Source organism: Triticum urartu, chromosome 6A, assembly GCF_056163025.1.
Source record: "Triticum urartu cultivar PI428250 chromosome 6A, HENAU_Tu73, whole genome shotgun sequence".
In the NCBI taxonomy this organism is placed as follows: Eukaryota; Viridiplantae; Streptophyta; class Magnoliopsida; order Poales; family Poaceae; genus Triticum; species Triticum urartu.
Window position 1 is genome coordinate 46260699 of NC_141878.1, and position 23543 is coordinate 46284241.

At 43.4% G+C, this 23543-nt stretch overlaps 1 protein-coding gene across 1 annotated transcript; it reads left to right on the forward strand.

Annotated features, from left to right (window-relative positions):
* Positions 1–18168: 18168 nt before the first annotated feature.
* LOC147963776 (uncharacterized) lies at positions 18169–22349 on the forward strand. Its single transcript, XM_087529698.1, has 5 exons — positions 18169–19252; positions 20303–20391; positions 20557–22089; positions 22232–22270; positions 22317–22349. Exons 1-5 carry the CDS (start codon positions 18169–18171, stop codon positions 22347–22349), a joined length of 2778 nt encoding a protein of 925 aa, XP_087385824.1.
* The last annotated feature ends 1194 nt before the right edge of the window (positions 22350–23543 follow it).

Below are 23543 nucleotides of genomic sequence, written 5' to 3' on the forward strand. Positions count from 1 at the left end.
ACACCATGGTAACTTTGGCATGGGATTTTTTTTGTTGAAACATACCCCCCCCCCTCCCGGTCCTTCCCCGGTAAGTTATGTGTACATAACATGGTAATTTGTGCACGACAGCCATGATAATTTATGTAGAAACATGGCGGTGACATTTGACACAGAGGGTGGTTGAAACATACCCCCCACCCCCTCCCCAAAAATTCTTTTGTAAACAACATGATAATTTAAGCATTCTGACCTGATAACTTACATACAAACATAATGGTAAGATTGACCTCGGATTTTTATTCAAATGTACGCCCCCCCCCCCCCACACACACACACACAGAGAGAGAGAGAAATAACTTTTGAGTAAACAACATGGTATTCTAGGGATCGCAAAACATGATAATATATGAGCAACACCCATGGTAACTCTAACCCAAGAAAAAAATTCAAAATATATGAGCAACACCCATGGTATCTCTAACCCAAGCATGGTCTATTTGTAAGCAAGTTGGCCCAACAACACCCCGGTCTTCTTTGTACATAGCATGGTAATCTACACAACACATACATGATAACATATATACAAATATCATCGTAACTTTGACTCGGTGGGGGAGGGGGAGGAGTTGTTGAAACATAACCTCTGTAATTCTTGTGTCAATGGCATGTTATTTTTCACGTAGCATGTCTGATCACTTACATTCAAACACTATGGTAATTTTGACTCGGGGGAATTTTTTTGTTGAAACAACCCCCCCCCCCCTAACTTAACATATATGTAGATAGCATCATATTTTATGCACCGCAACCCTGATAATTTACATACAAACATGGTGGTAACATTTTGACATGAAGGGTGCTTGAAACATACCTTCGATAATTTCCGTGTAAATAGTATGAAAAATTATGTACCGCTGACATGATAACTTACGCACAAACATCATGGTAACTTTGACATGGAAAAAAGTTACTGAAAAATCCCTCGATAAATTTTGTGTAAGTAGCATGGTTTTTACGGACCACAAAACATGATAATTTTATGTACAACACCCAGTGGTAACTCTGACCCAAAAAAATGTTCAAATATCTCCCGATAACTCATGTGTAAGAAGTGCGGTAAGTTACGTACCACAAGACTGATAACTTTTGTACCTTTGGGGTTGGTAACTTCTGAACCTAATAAAGTTGATAAGAGCGTCAGGTATGTGGAGTAGAGAGCGTGGGTTCAAACCCTTGTGCAGCCGAGCCATCTAAATAGGATAACGATAAGACAGTACAAAAGGAAGAAAGAAAAATGGTTTGTTTTTAGGTAATGCGATTACGTAGTAGTACAAATACTATCTAAGCTCTTTCTAGTCAATAGTTCAATCTAGGCAAGTTGGTTGCACACAGCGATGACAGATCAAGGGGTAGTGGGTTCGACTCCTAGTTCCTCCATTTTTTTTACCGAAAAATCGGAGATGGTTGGAACCAAGCGAACGTTTAGCGATCAGATGGAGAACGAGTCTTTCGAGATAAACGAGCGATAGGAACGCGCGGGATTAGGAGCGCAACGCAGGTTAGAGTCGTTCGGATCTAACCATCAGTCGACTGGTGGTTAGCACAGTCCTTTGATTTAATGCTTGTTGTGATACGGGTGTCAGTGGCGGAGGATGTTTTTCTAGGCCACGTCACAGTGCAGGAAGATGATGGTGGGCTGGGTTTCCTCATCGTGAAAGACCTCACAGCATGGAGATTAAAAATCCACTGTTTGATTAGAGGGAATGGGAGTTTAAGTGGAAAGGGGATTGGGAGTTGAGAAAGCCAATTCCCATCGATTCCTTCCCAGGGGGTACCCTGTTAATTCGTGAGCACAGTTCTATCCCACGCCAATTTCCATCATATGCCAAACAAGGGAATGGGAGTAAAAATCTACTTACCATGCCTAATCCCTTCATAAACACCCTTGTGCAAACTCCCATTCCCTTGCCCAAGTGTTTACCAAACAGGCTGTCACTGCCCAAGCTCGGTTATGGAAGAGGAAGATGGATTCTGACGGTGTTGGCTCATGGGAACTCAAAAGAATTATTGATCTGAATAAACTTCTTTCCCTGAATTTAGAGAAGTGTATAGGGATAATATGATTTGCGGAGGACAATAATTTGCTGGTTCTGCCCACCGTTTTCGGCATCTTCATAGTTCAGCTTCAGTCATTGCAGTACAGGAAACTTTCTGGATACAACAAATTTGGTCACCTTCATCCATTCGAAAGTGTCTACATTGTAGGTAATAGCATCACTAGCATGCCTCCACACTTCTTGTATTTACAAAACCAAGTTAATTGTTGATAATTGATTGATGGGATCTTGCTCACATCCTTTCATGTTAAGCTAACGATTTTAAGTAGTGTTGTATCACTTATTTCTTTTGCTGCTTGATGACCTCTTCAACATATAGCAATTTTCTTTCTGTAATGTCTCTGTCCCGGTGCTTATGTGATGGTTATGAGCTGGGTTCACATGTGGTATTGGTAGTTAGTGTCACCTGGGCGATGGGCTATTTGTTGTTATCTGATTTGTCAAAAAATTATGTAGCAGTGCCTTGTATAATCCATCACTAGACCCCACCCGGTGTGGGAGCTTCTAGCACCGGGTCTGTCCTTTTTTATCATATAATTATTATCACTGAACTATATGGTTCAAGTCAGAGCCAGCAAACTGTCCTTCTCAGTTCATTATATGAGTATCCATACAAGAAAACAATGAACACCAATATTGGCAGATTCTTTGTGTGATAATGAAACTAAATTTGCTATTGCCTGCCTATTGACATATGCAATAATTTTATGAGGGTATTTTTAGTGCATAGCTTCAGTGTAGTTTATCCCAAGCCAAGACACTTAACAGATGGAAGTTGAAAACAACACGAAAAACTAGTTTGAACCAACTGTAACGTCAATACCTAATGGAAGAAATAGAACTACCTTTAAGCTTACAAATGTACCTTGAGCTGCCTATTTGACATTTCAGTTGGTTAAAACTTATATCTGCTAATCATGCTAATAATCTTAACTCAATACTGACAAGTTCGTTTCAAATTCATAAAAATTTGTCACTTTATCACTATTAGGAGAGTCTGTTGTGGTGCAAGTCCATTTCTTTTGTTCATGGAAACTACTAATGCGTTCTTTTGTACATTTTTCAGGCAAAATTTACTTAAAGATACTCTAAAATATCATGATAACTTTTTTGCTAGATTTTTTTAGTATCATTATTGTTTTTTCCGATTATGGCACGGAATGAGCTTAATAATTCTGGTTAACTTGTCTCTTCTGACCAGCTAATAGCATAATAGTCTAAGCGTGCATGTTCTTCAATTTTACAATATTGATCAGTATATACTGTTTTTGGATATTCTTTAAATTCAACAATAGATGTGGTTTTGTTTATCTGTTTCTAATGTTGTATCAAACTGACTTTTTGTTCCAACTAAAGCTGTGAGTTCATCTGAATATCTCCTTGATGCCTCCTTGTACCTATTTGGCCTTTCGTTGGAATGTCATAGGTTGTTTCACTTATGCTTGCAGAAACAGGCATCGGTGGTGGACATGGTGCACCTGATCTTTTGCAAAACACATAAAGATGGTTGTCTCTTTGAGCAGGTAAGCTTAGCTTCTGCATGTATGCTAAGATATCTGAAATAGTTTGTACTGCAAGAGAGGACTCTTGTCATGCTTTATGCTGCACCTGTATTCTTTTTCCAGGCTTTACTTCTTATCCCTTCCTGAGCAGCTTCCCATTTAGTTCCACATGCCGTCCTTCTCTTTTGTTTGCTGATGTTGTACCCCCTCTGCCTCCCCCTATACTGGATGTGTTATTTCTATTGCCTTCCTCTCCCATCCGTCTGCCTTGCTTTCAGTTTACCTACTCCTTAGTACTCACCCAGTTCCTTCTGGTACTGTGGGTTCTTCTCCCTCTATCTTCTCCGGTGGCTGGTGAATTAGGAGTTAGGATCCTTCCCAATTCCCTATTTGTGCGATATGCTCGTGTCTGCATTTAGAAGCGGAGGGAGTATGATTTATTTTGTTGCTTGCATTTATCGACGATTATTCTTGTTTTAGGCTGTTTGTTTAAACATTTTCTCCGCATTTCATGTGTTGTCTGACAAATTCTTATATATAGGTAATTGGCCATTAGCCACTAATATTAATTTGGTTGGTCCGAACTATCAGTAGCTATGTTTTTTGTGGACTGTAATTTCTTCATCAGTTGCCACCATTGATGTTTAAAACTTCATATGAAACAAGTGATCAAACTGACATGATTAGATTCACCATAAAAACTGCTCTTATCACTAATACCCTTTTTTTACTTTTACTGGCATGTTAGTGGTGGAAGTACTACTTGACGCCGTAGAGACTGGAGAGTAAAAAATTAACAGTCATTTTGGACCGAAGTCTTAGTTAGTAAGATGATGCATGGTCCCTTGTTTGAGGCTTGTACTGCAAGAATTTGATGAATTTCGATTTGTTATTGACTAGCTAGCTCGTACATTTCTAAAAGCATGCTTATGAACTAGAAACCGAACTAGAAACCAGACATTTCTACTATCCTACTTAATGAGCCCCTCATAAGCCCACTTATCTTTTAGTCTTTACGCAGACCAGTGAAGGAAATATGCCCTAGAGGCAATAATAAAGTTATTATTTATTTCCTTATATCATGATAAATGTTTATTATTCATGCTAGAATTGTATTAACCGGAAACATAATACTTGTGTGAATACATAGACAAACTAAACGTCACTAGTATGCCTCTACTTGACTAGCTCGTTGATCGAAGATGGTTATGTTTCCTAACCATAGACATGTGTTGTCATTTGATTAACAGGATCACATCATTAGGAGAATGATGTGATTGACATGACCCATTCCGTTAGCTTAGCACCCGATCGTTTAGTATGTTGCTATTGCTTTCTTCATGACTTATACATGTTCCTATGACTATGAGATTATGCAACTCCCGTTTACCGGAGGAACACTTTGTGTGCTACCAAACGTCACAACGTAACTGGGTGATTATAAAGGAGCTCTACAGGTGTCTCCGAAGGTACATGTTGGGTTGGCGTATTTCGAGATTAGGATTTGTCACTCCGATTGTCGGAGAGGTATCTCTGGGCCCTCTCGGTAATGCACATCACATAAGCCTTGCAAGCATTGCAACTAATGAGTTAGTTGCGAGATGATGTATTACGGAACGAGTAAAGAGACTTTCCGGTAACGAGATTGAACTAGGTATTGAGATACCGACGATCTAATCCCGGGCAAGTAACATACCGATGACAAAGGGAACAACGTATGTTGTTATGCGGTCTGACCGATAAAGATCTTCGTAGAATATGTAGGAGCCAATATGAGCATCCAGGTTCCGCTATTGGTTATTGACCGGAGACATGTCTCGGTCATGTCTACATTGTTCTCGAACCGTAGGGTCCGCACGCTTAAGGTTTCGATGACAGTTATATTATGAGTTTATGAGTTTTGATGTACCGAAGGAGTTCGGAGTCCCGGATGAGATCGGGGACATGACGAGGAGTCTCGAAATGGTCGAGACGTAAAGATCGATATATTGGACGACTATATTCGGACATCGGAAAGGTTCCGAGTGATTCGGGTATTTTCGGAGGTACCGGGGAGTTACGTACGGGAATACGAGGAAGAAGCAATGGGCCTTAATGGGCCTTAGTGGGAAGGACTAGGAGGTGGCGCGCGGCCCTCCCAAGCCCAGTCCGAATTGGACAAGGGGTTTGGGGCGCGGCCCCTCTCTCCCTTCTGATGAAGCACACCCTACCACAAACATGCCCAGTATACAAGTCATGGTGAATACACTGGTCAATGACAAGGGGCTACAAGCGACTGCGGCGGTCGTCGACAAAGGGATGCAAACGAAGGATATTATGGATGAGACGACTACAGTGCAAGTCGGCGAGGCGGATGTGCGGAAGTTAATTAACCAAGATAAGGATCATAAAATTATAGAGGAAATGACACATCTTAGCAAAGGAAGAGATGGGCACTTGCGTATATTATGTGGTCCGGGCTTTCTGCCAATAATACAGAAAGGAGGAGTTAATAATGTTAATTATGAGAGAATTGCTAGATTTGATGAGTCCATACAAATGCATGCCCGTACAAAACCTGGAAGGTATTGGTTTCCTAACCGAATTGCAAAACAGTATCATGCATGCGTTTGGAGAGACAAGAGGACGTGGAGAACCAGGAGAATTAAAAGGAAAGAGACTACATGCGGCAGATTTGTTAGTGCTGCTGCTTCACGGAATATACAAACCACCAATCTGCATGTCCTGAGAAATAGGAAGGGAAGGAGTCTGCGCGTACATGCAAATATCAATCGGCCAGCTGTGTACGTTTGGAAAAGGAAAACCGAAGTAGAAGATCAAAACAATTACGGCAACGAAATCGGTTGCACTACAAGTCACGCAGGGGTTGGTAAATCCTGCACGTAGTATGGCCTGTGTGCCTTGTTTAGGCCGAACTCATCTGAGTCGGTTTGTATCGAGGCTATATATAGTTTTGGCCATCAAGACTATTGGGATTAGGTTATTTTTCTCTAGAGTTTAGACAGACTATGAAGCGGCCCTCTGGGCGCTCATCTTGTTTATTTGTGTGAGATTTTCTATTCAGAAGATTACACTTTGGTTAGAGGATTCTCGTGATTAAGAATTTGCTAGCTATTGGTTTGAGGTCCGTCCCAACGACAGATTACGTGCGGTTACTTCTACTCCGACGGGAGGTGCCTTGTTTGTCGAGGTATTGCTTGTCAGTTGTTGTTACCACAGTTTCAGGTTGCGTGTATCGCTCGCGTAATTGGGAGCTTTATCAGTGAAATTTAGTCGCGGTTGTTGCATCGTGAAAGATCGGGCCAAATTAGCGGCGCGTCCGAGATCGTGCCCTCATCACCTTCCTTCCCCTCTTCCCCCCTTTCCCCCCTTCTCCTAGTTGGACTAGGAAAGGAGGAAACCTACTCCAACTAAGAGTAGGAATCCTACTCCCTGGCGCGCCCCTCCTAGGACCGGCCTCCTCCCCCTTGCTCCTTTATATACGGGGGCACCTCTAGACACACAAGTTGATCTTCGTAATCGTTCCTTAGCCGTGTGCGGTGCCCCCATCCACCATATTCCACCTCGGTCATATTGTAGCGGTGCTTAGGCGAAGCCCTGCGACGGTAGAACATCAAGATCATCACCACGCCGTCGTGCTGACGGAACTCCTCCCCGACGCTTTGCTGGATCGGAGCCCGGGGATCGTCATCGAGCTGAACGTGTGCCAAGAACTCGGAGGTGCCGGAGTAACGATGCTTGGATCGGTCAGATCGGGAAGACGTACGACTACTTCCTCTACGTTGCGTCAACGCTTCCGCTTCGGTCTACGAGGGTACGTAGACAACACTCTCCCCTCTCGTTGCTATGCATCACCATGATCTTGCGTGTGCGTAGGAATTTTTTTGAAATTACTACGTCCCAAACAATGGTATCAGAGCCTAGGTTTTATGTGTTGATGTTATATGCACGAGTAGAACACAAGTGAGTTGTGGGCGATATAAGTCATACTGCTTACCAGCATGTCATACTTTGGTTCGGCGGTATTGTTGGATGAAGCTGAAGGAAATATGCCCTAGAGGCAATAATAAAGTTATTATTTATTTTCTTATATCATGATAAATGTTTATTATTCATGCTAGAATTGTATTAACCGGAAACATAATGCATGTGTGAATACATAGACAAACAGAGTGTCACTAGTATGCCTCTACTTGACTAGCTCATTAATCAAAGATGATTATGTTTCCTAACCATGAACAAAGAGTTGTTATTTGATTAACGGGATCACATCATTAGGTGAATGATCTGATTGACATGACCCATTCCATTTGCTTACCACCCGATCGTTTAGTATGTTGATATTGCTTTCTTCATGACTTATACATGTTCCTATGACTATGAGATTATGCAACTCCCGTTTACCGGAGGAACACTTTGTGTGCTACCAAACATCACAACGTAACTGGGTGATTATAAAGGTGCTCTACAGGTGTCTCCAAAGGTACATGTTGGGTTGGCATATTTCGAGATTAGGATTTGTCACTCCGATTGTCGGAGAGGTATCTCTGGGCCCTCTCGGTAATGCACATCACATAAGCCTTGCAAGCATTGCAACTAATGAGTTAGTTGTGAGATGATGTATTACGGAACGAGTAAAGAGACTTGCCGGTAACGAGATTGAACTAGGTATTGGATACCGACGATCAAATCTCGGGCAAGTAACATACCGATGACAAAGGGAACAACGTATGTTGTTATGCGGTCTGACCGATAAAGATCTTCGTAGAATATGTAGGAACCAATATGAGCATCCAGGTTCCGCTATTGGTTATTGACCGGAGACGTGTCTCGGTCATGTCTATAGTGTTCTCGAACCGTAGGGTCCGCACGCTTAACGTTACGATGACAGTTTCATTATGAGTTTATGTATTTTGATGTACCGAAGGTTGTTCGGAGTCCCGGATGTGATCATGGACATGACGAGGAGTCTCAAAATGGTCGAGACATAAAGATCGATATATTGGAAGCCTATATTTGGATATCGGAATCGTTCCGGGTGAAATCAGGATTTTACCGGAGTACCGGGGGGTTACCGGAACCCCCCGGGGGGTTATTGGGCCTACATGGGCCTTAAGGGAGAAGAGGAAAGGAGGCAAGAGGTGGCCGCGCGCCCCTCCCCTTCCTAGTCCGAATAGGACAAGGGAAGGGGGGCGGCGCCCCCCCTTTCCTTTCCCTCTTCCTCCTCTTTCCCCCTTCTCCTTCTCCAACTAGGAAAGAAGGGAGTCCTACTCCCGGTGGGAGTAGGACTCCCCCTTGGCGCGCCCTCCTTGGCCGGCCGCCCCCTCCCCTTGGCTCCTTTATATACGGGGGCAGGGGGCACCCTAGAACACACAAGTTGGTCTTCGTGATCGTTCCTTAGCCGTGTGCGGTGCCCCCCTCCACCATATTCCACCTCGGTCATATTGTAGCGGTGCTTAGGCGAAGCCCTGCGACTGTTGAACATCAAGATTGTCACCACGCCGTCGTGCTGACGGAACTCCTCCCCGAAGCTTTGCTGGATCGGAGCCCGGGGAGCGTCATCGAGCTGAACGTGTGCCAAGAACTCGGAGGTGCCGGAGTAACGGTGCTTGGATCGGTTGGACCGGGAAGACGTACGACTACTTCCTCTATGTTGCGTCAACACTTCCGCTTCGGTCTACGAGGGTACGTAGACAACACTCTCCCCTCTCGTTGCTATGCATCACCATGATCTTGCGTGTGCGTAGGAAATTTTTTGAAATTACTACGTTCCCCAACAGTGGCATCCGAGCCTAGGTTTTATGGTTTGATGTTATATGCACGAGTAGAACACAAGTGAGTTGTGGGCGATATAAGTCATACTGCTTACCAGCATGTCATACTTTGGTTCGGCGGTATTGTTGGATGAAGCGGCCCGGACCGACATTACGCGTACGCTTACGCGAGACTGGTTCTACCGCCGTGCTTTGCACACAGGTGGCTGGCGGGTGTCAGTTTCTCCAACTTTAGTTGAACCGAGTGTGGCTACGCCCGGTCCTTGCGAAGGTTAAAACAACACCAACTTGACAAACTATCGTTGTGGTTTTGATGCGTAGGTAAGATTAGTTCTTGCTTAAGCCCGTAGCAGCCACGTAAAACTTGCAACAAACAAAGTAGAGGACGTCTAACTTGTTTTTGCAGGGCATGTTGTGATGTGATATGGTCAAGGCATGATGCTAAATTTTATTGTATGAGATGATCATGTTTTGTAACCGAGTATTCGGCAACTGGCAAGAGCCATATGGTTGTCGCTTTATTGTATGCAATGCAATCGCCCTGTAATGCTTTACTTTATCACTAAGCGGTAGCGATAGTCGTAGAAGCATAAGATTGGCGAGACGACAACGATGCTACGATGGAGATCAAGGTGTCGCGCCGGTGATGATGGTGATCATGGCGGTGCTTCGGAGATGGAGATCACAAGCACAAGATGATGATGGCCATATCATATCACTTATATTGATTGCATGTGATGTTTATCTTTTATGCATCTTATCTTGCTTTGATTGACGGTAGCATTATAAGATGATCTCTCACTAAATTTCAAGATAAAAGTGTTCTCCCTGAGTATGCACCGTTGCCAAAGTTCGTCGTGCCCAGACACCACGTGATGATCGGGTGTGATAAGCTCTACGTCCATCTACAACGGGTGCAAGCCAGTTTTGCACACGCAGAATACCCGGGTTAAACTTGACGAGCCTAGCATATGCAGATATGGCCTCGGAACACGGAGACCGAAAGGTCGAGCGTGAATCATATAGTAGATATGATCAACATAGTGACGTTCACCATTGAAAACTACTCCATTTCACGTGATGATCGGTTATGGTTTAGTTGATTTGGATCACGTGATCACTTAGAGGATTAGAGGGATGTCTATCTAAGTGGGAGTTCTTAAGTAATATGATTAATTGAACTTAAATTTATCATGAACTTAGTACCTGATAGTATCTTGCTTGTCTATGTTGATTGTAGATAGATGGCCCGTGCTGTTGTTCCGTTGAATTTTAATGCGTTCCTTGAGAAAGCAAAGTTGAAAGATGATGGTAGCAATTACGCGGACTGGGTCCGTAACTTGAGGATTATCCTCATTGCTGCACAAAAAAGTTACGTTCTGGAAGCACCGCTGGGTGCCAGGCCTGCTGCTGATGCAACTGACGACGTTAAGAACGTCTGGCAGAGCAAAGCTGATGACTACTCGATAGTTCAATGTGCCATGCTTTACGGCTTAGAACCGGGACTTCAGCGATGTTTTGAACGTCATGGAGCATATGAGATGTTCCAAGAGTTGAAGTTAATATTCTAGAAGAATGCCCGGATTGAGAGATATGAAGTCTCCAATAAGTTCTATAGCTGCAAGATGGAGGAGAATAGTTCTGTCAGTGAGCATATACTCAAGATGTCTGGGTATTGTAATCACTTGATTCAACTGGGAGTTAATCTTCCGGATGATAGTGTCATTGACAGAATTCTCCAATCACTTCCACCTAGCTACAAGAGCTTCGTGATGAACTATAATATGCAAGGGATGGATAAGACAATTCCCGAGCTCTTCGCAATGCTAAAGGCTGCGGAGGTAGAAATCAAGAAGGAGCATCAAGTGTTGATGGTCAACAAGACCACTAGTTTCAAGAAAAAAGGCAAAGGGAAGAGAAAGGGGAACTTTAAGAAGAACAGCAAGCAAGTTGTTGCTCAGGAGAAGAAACCCAAGTTTGGACCTAAGCCTGAAACTAAGTGCTTCTACTGCAAGCAGACTAGTCACTGGAAGCGGAACTGCCCCAAGTATTTGGCGGATAAGAAGGATGGCAAGGTGGGCAAAGGTATATGTGATATACATGTTATTGATGTGTACCTTACTAGAGCTCGCAGTAGCACCTGGGTATTTGATACTGGTTCTGTTGCTAATATTTGCAACTCGAAACAGGGACTACGGATTAAGCGAACACTGGCAAAGGACGAGGTGACGATGCGCGTGGGAAATGGTTCCACAGTCGATGTGATCGCGATCGGCACGCTACCTCTACGTCTACCTTCGGGATTAGTATTAGACCTAAATAATTGTTATTTGGTGCCAGCGTTGAGCATGAACATTATATCTGGATCTTGTTTGATGCGAGACGGTTATTCATTTAAATCGGAGAATAATGGTTGTTCTATTTATATGAGTAATATCTTTTATGGTCATGCACCCTTGAAGAGTGGTCTATTTTTGATGAATCTCGATAGTAGTGATACACATATTCATAAAGTTGAAGCCAAAAGATGTAGAGTTGATAATGATAGTGCAACTTATTTGTGGCACTGCCGTTTAGGTCATATCGGTGTAAAGCGCATGAAGAAACTCCATACTGATGGAATTTTGGAACCACTTGATTATGAATCACTTGGTACTTGCGAACCGTGCCTCATGGGCAAGATGACTAAAACGCCTTTCTCCGGTACTATGGAGAGAGCAACAGATTTGTTGGAAATCATACATACAGATGTATGTGGTCCGATGAATGTTGAGGCTCGTAGCGGATATCGTTATTTTCTCACCTTCACAGATGATTTAAGCAGATATGGGTATATCTACTTAATGAACCATAAGTCTGAAACATTTGAAAAGTTCAAAGAATTTTAGAGTGAAGTTGAAAATCATCGTAACAAGAAAATAAAGTTTCTACGATCTGATCGTGGAGGAGAATATTTGAGTTACGAGTTTGGTCTACATTTGAAACAATGCGGAATAGTTTCGCAACTCACGCCACCCGAAACACCACAGCGTAATGGTGTGTACGAATGTCGTAATCGTACTTTACTTGATATGGTGCGATCTATGATGTCTCTTACAGATTTACCGCTATCGTTTTGGGGTTATGCTTTAGAGACGGCCGCATTCACATTAAATAGGGCACCATCAAAATCCGTTGAGACGACACCTTATGAACTATGGTTTGGTAAGAAACCAAAGTTGTCGTTTCTTAAAGTTTGGGGCTGCGATGCTTATGTGAAAAAGCTTCAACCTGATAAGCTCGAACCCAAATCGGAGAAATGTGTCTTCATAGGATACCCAAAGGAAACTGTTGGGTACACCTTCTATCACAGATCCGAAGGCAAGACATTCGTTGCTAAGAATGGATCCTTTCTAGAGAAGGAGTTTCTCTTGAAAGAAGTGAATGGGAGGAAAGTAGAACTTGATGAGGTAACTGTACCTGCTCCCTTATTGGAAAGTAGTACATCGCAGAAACCGGTTTCTGTGACATCTAAACCAATTAGTGAGGAAGTTAATGATGATGATCATAGAACTTCAGATCAAGTTGCTACTGAACCTCGTAGATCAAACAGAGTAAGATCCGCACCAGAGTGGTACGGTAATCCTATTCTGGAAGTCATGCTACTAGATCATGATGAACCTACGAGCTATGAAGAAGCGATGGTGAGCCCAGATTCCGCAAAATGGCTTGAAGCCATGAAATCTGAGATGGGATCCATGTATGAGAACAAAGTGTGGACTTTGGTTGACTTGCCCGATGATCGGTAAGCAATTGAGAATAAATGGATCTTCAAGAAGAAGACTAACGCTAACGGTAATGTTACTGTCTACAAAGCTCGACTTGTTGCAAAAGGGTTTCAACAAGTTCAAGGGATTGACTACGATGAGACCTTCTCACCCGTAGCGATGCTTAAGTCTATCCGAATCATGTTAGCAATTGCCGCATTTTATGATTATGAAATTTGGCAAATGGATGTCAAAACTGCATTCCTGAATGGATTTTTGGAAGAAGAGTTGTATATGATGCAACCAGAAGGTTTTGTCGATCCAAAGGGAGCTAACAATGTGTGCAAGCTCCAGCGATCCATTTATGGACTGGTGCAAGCCTCTCGGAGTTGGAATAAACGCTTTGATAGTGTGATCAAAGCATTTGGTTTTATACAGACTTTTGGAGAAGCCTGTATTTACAAGAAAGTGAGTGGGAGCTCTGTAGCATTTCTGATATTATATGTGGATGACATATTACTGATTGGAAATGATATAGAATTTCTAGATAGCATAAAGGGATACTTGAATAAGAGTTTTCAATGAAATACCTCGGTGAAGCTGCTTACATATTGGGCATTAAGATCTATAGAGATAGATCAAGACGCTTAATTGGACTTTCACAAAGCACCTACCTTGACAAAGTTTTGAAGAAGTTCAAAATGGATCAAGCAAAGAAAGGGTTCTTGCCTGTGTTACAAGGTGTGAAGTTGAGTAAGACTCAATGCCCGACCACTACAGAAGATAGAGAGAAAATGAAAGATGTTCCCTATGCTTCAGCCATAGGCTCTATCATGTATGCAATGCTGTGTACCAGACCTGATGTGTGCCTTGCTATAAGTCTAGCAGGGAGGTACCAAAGTAATCCAGGAGTGGATCACTGGACAGCGGTCAAGAACATCCTGAAGTACCTGAAAAGGACTAAGGATATGTTTCTCGGATATGGAGGTGACAAAGAGCTCATCGTAAATGGTTACGTTGATGCAAGCTTTGACACTGATCCGAACGATTCTAAATCGCAAACCGGATACGTGTTTACATTAAACGGTGGAGCTGTCAGTTGGTGCAGTTCTAAAACAAAGCGGCGTGGCGGGATCTACGTGTGAAGCGGAATACATAGCTGCTTCGGAAGCAGCAAATGAAGGAGTCTGGATGAAGGAGTTCATATCCGATCTAGGTGTCATACCTAGTGCATCGGGTCCAATGAAAATCTTTTGTGACAATACTGGAGCAATTGCCTTAGCGAAGGAATCCAGATTTCACAAGAGAACCAAGCACATCAAGAGACGCTTCAATTCCATCCGGCATCTAGTCCAGGTGGGAGACATAGAAATTTGCAAGATACATACGGATCTGAATGTTGCAGACCCGTTGACTAAGCCTCTTCCATGAACAAAACATTATCAGCACCAAGGCTCCATGGGTGTTAGAATCATCACTGTGTAATCTAGATTATTGACTCTAGTGCAAGTGGGAGACTGAAGGAAATATGCCCTAGAGGCAATAATAAAGTTATTATTTATTTCCTTATATCATGATAAATGTTTATTATTCATGCTAGAATTGTATTAACCGGAAACATAATACATGTGTGAATACATAGACAAACAGAGTGTCACTAGTATGCCTCTACTTGACTAGCTCGTTAATAAAAATGGTTATGTTTCCTAACCATGAACAAAGAGTTGTTATTTGATTAACGGGATCACATCATTAGGTGAATGATCTGATTGACATGACCCATTCCATTTGCTTACCACCCGATCGTTTAGTATGTTGCTATTACTTTCTTCATGACTTATACATGTTCCTATGACTATGAGATTATGCAACTCCCGTTTACCGGAGGAACACTTTGTGTGCTACCAAACGTCACAACGTAACTGGGTAATTATAAAGGTGCTCTACAGGTGTCTCCAAAGGTACATGTTGGGTTGGCATATTTCGAGATTAGGATTTGTCACTCCGATTGTCGGAGAGGTATCTCTGGGCCCTCTCGGTAATGCACATCACATAAGCCTTGCAAGCATTGCAACTAATGAGTTAGTTGTGAGATGATGTATTACGGAATGAGTAAAGAGACTTGCCGGTAACGAGATTGAACTAGGTATTGGATACCGACGATCGAATCTCGGGCAAGTAACATACCGATGACAAAGGGAACAACGTATGTTGTTATGCGGTCTGACCGATAAAGATCTTCGTAGAATATGTAGGAACCAATATGAGCATCCAGGTTCCGCTATTGGTTATTGACCAGAGACGTGTCTCGGTCATGTCTACATTGTTCTCGAACCGTAGGGTCCGCACGCTTAACGTTACGATGACAGTTTCATTATGAGTTTATGTATTTTGATGTAACAAAGGTTGTTCGGAGTCCCAGATGTGATCATGGACATGACGAGGAGTCTCGAAATGATCGAGACATAAAGATCGATATATTGGAAGCCTATATTTGGATATCGGAATCGTTCTGGGTGAAATCGGGATTTTACCGGAGTACCGGGGGGTTACCGGAACCCCCCGGGGGGTTATTGGGCCTACATGGGCCTTAAGGGAGAAGAGGAAAGGAGGCAAGAGGTGGTCGCGCGCCCCTTCCCTTCCTAGTCCGAATAGGACAAGGGAAGGGGGGCGGCGCCCCCCCTTTCCTTTCCCTCTTCCTCCTCTTTCCCCCTTCTCCTTCTCCAACTAGGAAAGAAGGGAGTCCTACTCTCGGTGGGAGTAGGACTCCCCCTTGGCGCGCCCTCCTTGGCCGGCTGCCCCCTCCCCTTGGCTCCTTTATATACGGGGGCAGGGGGCACCCTAGAACACACAAGTTGATCTTCGTGATCGTTCCTTAGCCGTGTGCGGTGCCCCCCTCCACCATATTCCACCTCGGTCATATTGTAGCGGTGCTTAGGCGAAGCCCTGCGACGGTTGAACATCAAGATCGTCACCACGCCGTCGTGCTGACGGAACTCCTCCCCGAAGATTTGCTGGATCGGAGCCCGGGGATCGTCATCGAGCTGAACGTGTGCCAAGAACTCGGAGGTGCCGGAGTAACGGTGCTTGGATCAGTTGGACCGGGAAGACGTACGACTACTTCCTCTACGTTGCGTCAACGCTTCCGCTTCGGTCTACGAGTTTACGTAGACAACACTCTCCCCTCTCGTTGCTATGCATCATCATGATCTTGCGTGTGCGTAGGAATTTTTTTGAAATTACTACGTTCCCCAACAACCAGATGTAGCCAAAGACTGCTAATATTAGAAGTTGAAGGTGCATTACTACACTACAAATTACCTATTATCGTTCTCTCTTTCAAATGTTGGTTTTATCTGTCTAATAATGCAGAGATGGTCTAACTTTGGAGCTTTTGACACAATTTCCACAATGTTTTCTGCTTGAGTCAGAGAAAAATTATGAGAATAACTCCTGATTGAATAGTACCAAGTTTGTTCGACTGATATGATATTGCATGCTCTGCAGGAATCTACAGTTACATTCTGGTGGCTGAGATGTAGAAACGAGTTGTTGGGTGTAGTTTCTCCCATTCTAAAGGTCGACTGCGGAGATTGAGCCTCTATGTAGCATGCATTGGTCAGCTGTTAAATGAACTTGTAGGAACTAATCGCTTGGATTTATCTATTATCTAACTTATGTAGACATTCTCGGCTGGCATGAAGGAACATTAATTTGCTTCCATTAATTAGTACTTGTCCCTCTCGGTTCGCTTAATTTGCAAGCAAGTATGTTCCAGTTTTCTGTGTCTTTTTGTTGATTTTGTTATCTAATTCTGTCTAGTGAATGTGAACTGCAGCTGGCTGTGTGGTGCTATTTGTTATCTCACAACTGGCGACTCAACCAGGATGGCGGCAATGCCATTTTGCTACTGGCATGCCTCTTCTTCTTCTTTCCTTTGAGATGAGATGTAGGATTTGATGAGTTGGCTAACATTTGAAATATTGTGAGTTAGTTTTGAAGAAATTAAAAGGTCTCACTTATTATTATTGGCAAAAGGGAAAAAAAGATGAATAGTTTCGGTTCTTGCGACCAGGAACAAGGATAGTTAAACCAATGAGAGGGCAATATTAGCTTGGATCTGCCGTTGCGTGTTGAGATTAGCAAGCCTTTTGCATTAGCGGTGTGATTTTGCAAAACATATTCCGTGATGACCCATTTTTGTGTGTTTTTCTTGAATTTCCATCTGGTTCTGAACTCAGAATTTATAGGCTTCGTCCTGACATTGGATTTTGAATCCAATTGAGTGTGGATTTGGAAAGATGCTCCTGTATTAAACTACCTACAGAAGGTTTTGCATCAGTGGTTTGATGGAATAAGTTTAGAACTGATAGAAGCAGACTATGATATCCTAGTTTTAGAACTCTATTGTCTTATGTATGGGCATGATAAGATTGACTTGGTTCAGTTAAATAGTACTCCCTCTGTCCCATAATGTAAGACGTTTTTTGGCACTACTACATTATGGGACGGAGGGAGTAGTAGGTTCTTGCTTCCTTGATGGCCGTGCATTTTGTGAGTTGGTGAGTCCCAACATTTCTGAAGAAGGAAAAGGGTCTCACTTATTCCTGGTGAAGAGGAAAGAAGATGAATAATCTGGTTATTGTGATTAGCAATTTTTTACTAAGTGATGTGTTTATGCAAAACATGTTTTGTAACATTCAGAAGCGGATTACACCGGTTACCTTATTTTCAATGAGAGCGCAGGCGCAAACGATTAGGTTAGTGGTAGGTGTTAGAATACCGTTTAAACCTTATGTAATCTAACCTTCCCTCTATCTCTTCTTCTCGTTTCCTATCCTGATTCCTCATGTATCGATGAGTCCTAGCGATCATCGTAGACTTGTACGCCACGACAGGGACTGTTCCTGTCTTCCATAAATAAACGCACGCGGCTCCCATCAGGAGTAGGAACGCTTCCACCACATCTTACGTGGTATACAGAGCCAGGCTCTTCCACAACATCTAGCGATACAGAAAAACAGAACCTCTCGCTATCGATCGTACCATGGCGTCCTCCTCGAGCGCTACCTGCCTCAATCTCGGTGCTCCACCAACCGAGAGGCTGACAAGGGGGAACTACCTCCTCTGGAAGGCACAAGTCTTGCCGGCCCTGCGAGGTGCGCAGGTGACCGGCCTGTTAGACGGCAGCGACGCTGCACCGCCAAAAACAGCGCAAATCGAGCAAGCTGACAAGACCACGGTGATAGGGCCAAATCCCTTGTATGGGCCGTGGCTTTCGAAGGACAAGCAGGTTCTGAGCTACCTGCTGAATTCACTCTCGCAAGAAATTCTTGCACAGGTCATCGGTAAGGAGAATACCTTCGACCTCTGGACTGCTCTCACGACATTATTCGCCTCGCAATCTCAGTCCAGGATAACCAATCTGCGAATCGCTATCTCCAACACCAAGAAGGGCAGCATGTCAAGCAATGCTTTCATCGCCAAGATGAAGAGCCTCGGCGACGAGCTTGCCGCGGCTGGGCGCCCTGTGAGCGATCCAGAGATGGTTGACTACATCCTCGTTGGTCTTGATCGGGACTACGATCCCGTCGTTGCAGCAGTCGGCGCCATCAAGAACTCCATCACCGTTAACGAACTCTTCTCGCAAATCTCTGCCTTTGATCAAAGGATGGAGATGCTGGGTGATGGACCAGCAGGGTTTCGTTCGTCAGCAAACGCCATCTACAGAGGGCGAGGTCAGTACCGCGGCAGAGGAGGCCATGGGCGAAGTAACAGAGGGGGACGCGGTCGTGGGAACCGCCCTTCTCCCTCTCCTACTCGTGGCGGAGGCCATCAACAGCATCCTCGGCCGCAACCACAACAACATCAACAGCAAGAAGGAGACTACCCAGAGTGCCAGATCTGTTACAAGTTCCATCCCGGCGGGGCAAGAGTCTGCTGGTGGCGCTATGAGGAAGATCAAGAAGAGAAGAAGAAGGCGGCAAATCACATCACCAACTCCTATGGGATAGACACAAATTGGTATGCAGATTCAGGAGCCACCGAACACATCACAGGGGAGCTCGACAAGTTAACCATGCGAGAAAGGTACCATGGTGGTGATCAAATACACATGGCAAGTGGAACAGGTATGGATATTACTCATGTTGGCAACTCAATTGTTAAAACTCCCGTAAAAGATCTACATCTAAATAATGTTCTTCATATTCCCCAAGCATCAAAGAATCTTGTCTCTGTTCATCGCTTTGCTCTTGACAATAATGTTCTCATAATTTTTTATCCACATTCCTTTGTGATCAAGGACTTGGCAATGAGGAGAGTCATTCTTAGAGGAAAGTGTGAGGGAGGCTTGTATCCGCTCATATCATCATCACCTTCATCATGGTCGAATAAGCAAGCATGGAGTGTCACCAAACCTTCCTTGGCAAAGTGGCACAGTCGTTTGGGTCATCCTTCTTCAGTCATTATTCAACATGTCCTTAGTAGAAATAAACTTCTGTTTGAGTCTAGCGTAGAGTCAATTTGTGATGCTTGTCAACAAGCTAAAAGTCATCAATTACCATATCCCATCTCTACAAGTGTATCCACTGCTCCATTACAACTTATTTTTTCAGATGTGTGGGGGCCAGCCCCTACTTTAGTCGGTAGATTTTCTTATTATGTTAGCTTCATTGATGACTATAGTAAGTTCACTTGGATTTATTTGCTAAAGAAGCGGTCTGATGTGTTCCAAGTATTTCTCAATTTCCAAAATCTTGTTGAACGTCAATTAAACTCAAAAATACTTGCTATGCAAACCGATTGGGGTGGTGAGTATGAGAAGCTAAATTCTTTTTTCCAAAAGATTGGAATTTCACATCATGTGTCTTGCCCCCACGCTCATCAGCAAAACGGTTCTGCTGAGCGAAAACATCGTCATGTTGTTGAAGTAGGACTGGCATTACTAGCACATGCTTCCATGCCACTTAAGTTTTGGGATGAAGCTTTTCTCACAGCCACATACCTCATAAATATTCGTCCTAGCAAAGTCATAAACTTTGAAAATCCCATCACACGTCTTTTTGGTGTTAAACCAGATTACAAGTCTCTCAGAGTCTTTTGATGTGCATGTTGGCCGAATCTAAGGCCATACAACACAGGCAAGCTTGCGTTTCGTTCAAAAAGATGTGTCTTTCTAGGTTATAGTCCTATGCATGAAGGGGTCAAGTGCCTTGATGTGCCCACGGGCAGAGTCTATATATCTCGAGATGTTGTCTTTGACGAGTCGGTATTTCCGTTCGAATCTTTACATCCAAATGCCGGAGCCCTTCTTCGTCAAGAAATTCTTCTTCTTCCATCCACACTTCGAGGTTTTGATCACGGGGGGAACAATTGTGCTAACCAATATGATAATATTCCTGCTGGAACCGGTTCTTTTATTGCATGTGTGCAGGTCCCTGAAGAAAACGGCGCACAAAATGATCAACATGATCAAAATCTGGCTCAAGATGATGCTATATTTCATGTGGAAGAACAAGACGAAGCTGGCGCGGCGTACGAAGAGGATATGGCACCTGAAACTCGTCGATCTCCTTTGGATCGCGCATGCAGATCTCCCTTGGATCACGGGCCGGCCAGTCAGGAGGGCCAGGCTACAGCGAGCCACCCCGCGCCCGACATGTCATCACAAGGAGATTCTCCCTCGCGGCGCGAGCGCACTCAGCGCATGCAGCCAACAGGCGTGGCGTGCGGGTCGTGCATGCAACCGACAGCGTTGCCAGGCGCGGGATCGTCTGCGGCGGATGGATTGGTGGTTGCAGACGCAGTGGCCACATCGATGGCTACTGGATCTTCTGCGACAAGTTCTGAAACTTCTCCAGGATCTTCTGCGACAACCAGATCAGTTCAACCCCAAGAACAAAAACATGTCCAATCTCAACCTGCCGCATCAAGAGTTATGACTAGGTTGCAGAAAGGTATAAAAAAACCTAAGGTGCGGAACGATGGTACTATACCGTATGGCATGTTGTGTGTTTCAGGTGAACCAACAAGATTGGACGATGCATTAAGAGATCAAAGGTGGAAAAATGCCATGGATGAAGAGTACAGTGCACTCATGAGAAACAAGACTTGGCACTTGGTACCGAATCGGAAAGGAAAGAATATCATTGACTGCAAGTGGGTGGACAGAATCAAAAGAAAGGCAGAAGGCTCCATTGACAGGTATAAGGCATGTCTTGTTGCTAAAGGCTTTAAACAACGTTATGGCATTGATTATGAGGATACTTTCAGTCATGTTGTAAAGGCTGCAACTATAAGAATTGTGCTAGCTATTGCTATATCTAGGGGATGGAGCTTAAGACAGCTAGATGTGCAGAACGCGTTTTTGCATGGTGTTCTGGAAGAGGAGGTCTACATGAGACAACCACCAGGTTATGAAAACAGGCAAAAACCTCACTATGTGTGCAAACTTGATAAGGCTCTCTATGGTTTGAAACAAGCACCTAGAGCATGGTACTCCAGGTTGAGTATGCAATTGAAACATCTTGGTTTTATTGCATCAAAGGCTGACACGTCTCTCTTTATATATAACAAGGCAAATACTGTTATTTTTGTGCTCATATATGTTGATGATATTATAGTTGCAAGTTCTTCAAAGAATGCGACTGATGCTCTTTTGCGTGACCTGAGTTCAGAATTTGCCTTAAAGGATCTTGGTGATTTGAACTTCTTTCTAGGCATTGAAGTTAAGAAGGTTCAAGATGGCACAATGTTGAAACAGGAAAAATATGCCACTGAACTTTTGGCTCGGATGGGAATGAAAGACTGCAAACCTTCACCCACACCATTATCCTCTTCAGAACAATTGTCAGCACATGAAGGAGAGCCCCTTAAAGAGGAAGAAAGCACTAGATACAGAAGTGCGGTTGGAGCTTTGCAATACTTAACCTTGACACGACCAGATATTTCATTTGCTGTTAACAAAGTATGTCAATATCTGCATGCTCCTACCTCAGTTCATTGGACAGCTGTTAAGAGAATCATACGATATGTTAAGAACACTGTAGGATTGGGACTACAAATCAGGCGTTCAAATTCTACACTTGTTAGTGCTTTCTCTGATGCAGATTGGGCAGGCTGCAGTGATAATAGAAAATCAACATGAGGTTTTGCTGTTTTCTTTGGTTCTAATCTTATTTCATGGAGTGCCAGGAAACAAGCAACTGTGTCAAGGTCAAGTACTGAAGCTGAATACAAGTCATTGGCAAATGCTACTGCTGAAATTATTTGGCTTGAATCTTTGCTTGAGGAATTGGGAGTGAAGCAACGTCGTATCTCATGTCTATGGTGTGACAATTTGGGTGCTACTTATTTGAGTGCTAATCCAGTCTTTCATGCCAGAACTAAGCATATTGAGATAGACTTTCACTTTGTACGAGAAAGGGTTGCTGAGAAGAAGTTGGAGATACGTTTTATTCCATCCAAAGATCAAGTGGCAGATGGGTTTACTAAAGCTCTTCCAGCAAAACCGTTTGAGGAGTTTAAGAAAAATTTAAATATAGGGTAGTTTAGATTAAGGGAGGCTGTTAGAATACCGTTTAAACCTTATGTAATCTAACCTTCCCTCTATCTCTTCATCTCGTTTCCTATCCTGATTCCTCATGTATCGATGAGTCCTAGCGATCATCGTAGACTTGTACGCCACGACAGGGGCTGTTCCTGTCTTCCATAAATAAACGCACGCGGCTCCCATCGGGAATAGGAAAGCTTCCACCACATCTTACAGTAGGGACAACAAAAAAGAAGGAATTATCAATTGTTCACCGGTGGCGACTCTGGGTGAACACAAACGATTATCATCAGTACCTCTTTTCTTTGTGAGGGGATTATCAATTGGTAAAATATCACTACCATTTTTTAGCATGCCATTATCAAATAACCTTGTTATTACTATTGTATATCATGGGATGTTTTCACGTAACAAATCAATGCAGCTGATGTCGGTGGTGGCACGGCTGGTTTGGGGTCGACGGTGGTTTTTGTGCTCTTCTTCGGTGGTGTTCGTGCTCGAGTGCTTCTTGGTGTGTCTTTGCTAGGCAGTGCCCTGCGACTACGTCGGTGGAACACAGGTACCGTGGCATTGTCTCGGCCTCGTGTGCCCTTTTGGATGTACCCCTGAAAATGAATACAATTTAGGTGGGGAAATCTCCACCCGTTGGAAATAATAATAATAATAATAATAATAATAATAATAATAATAATAATAATAATAAATCAATGTGATGAAACAATTTGCAACAATTTTTTTCCAGATAAAACCACTCTGATTGCCATCGACTGCAACCAAATCATCAATTTTCTTGTAAAAAAGTGGGTCACAAAAAATAGGCTTGATTCCTGAATATAGTCATTTTTTTAGAAACAGTCATTTTAATGTGG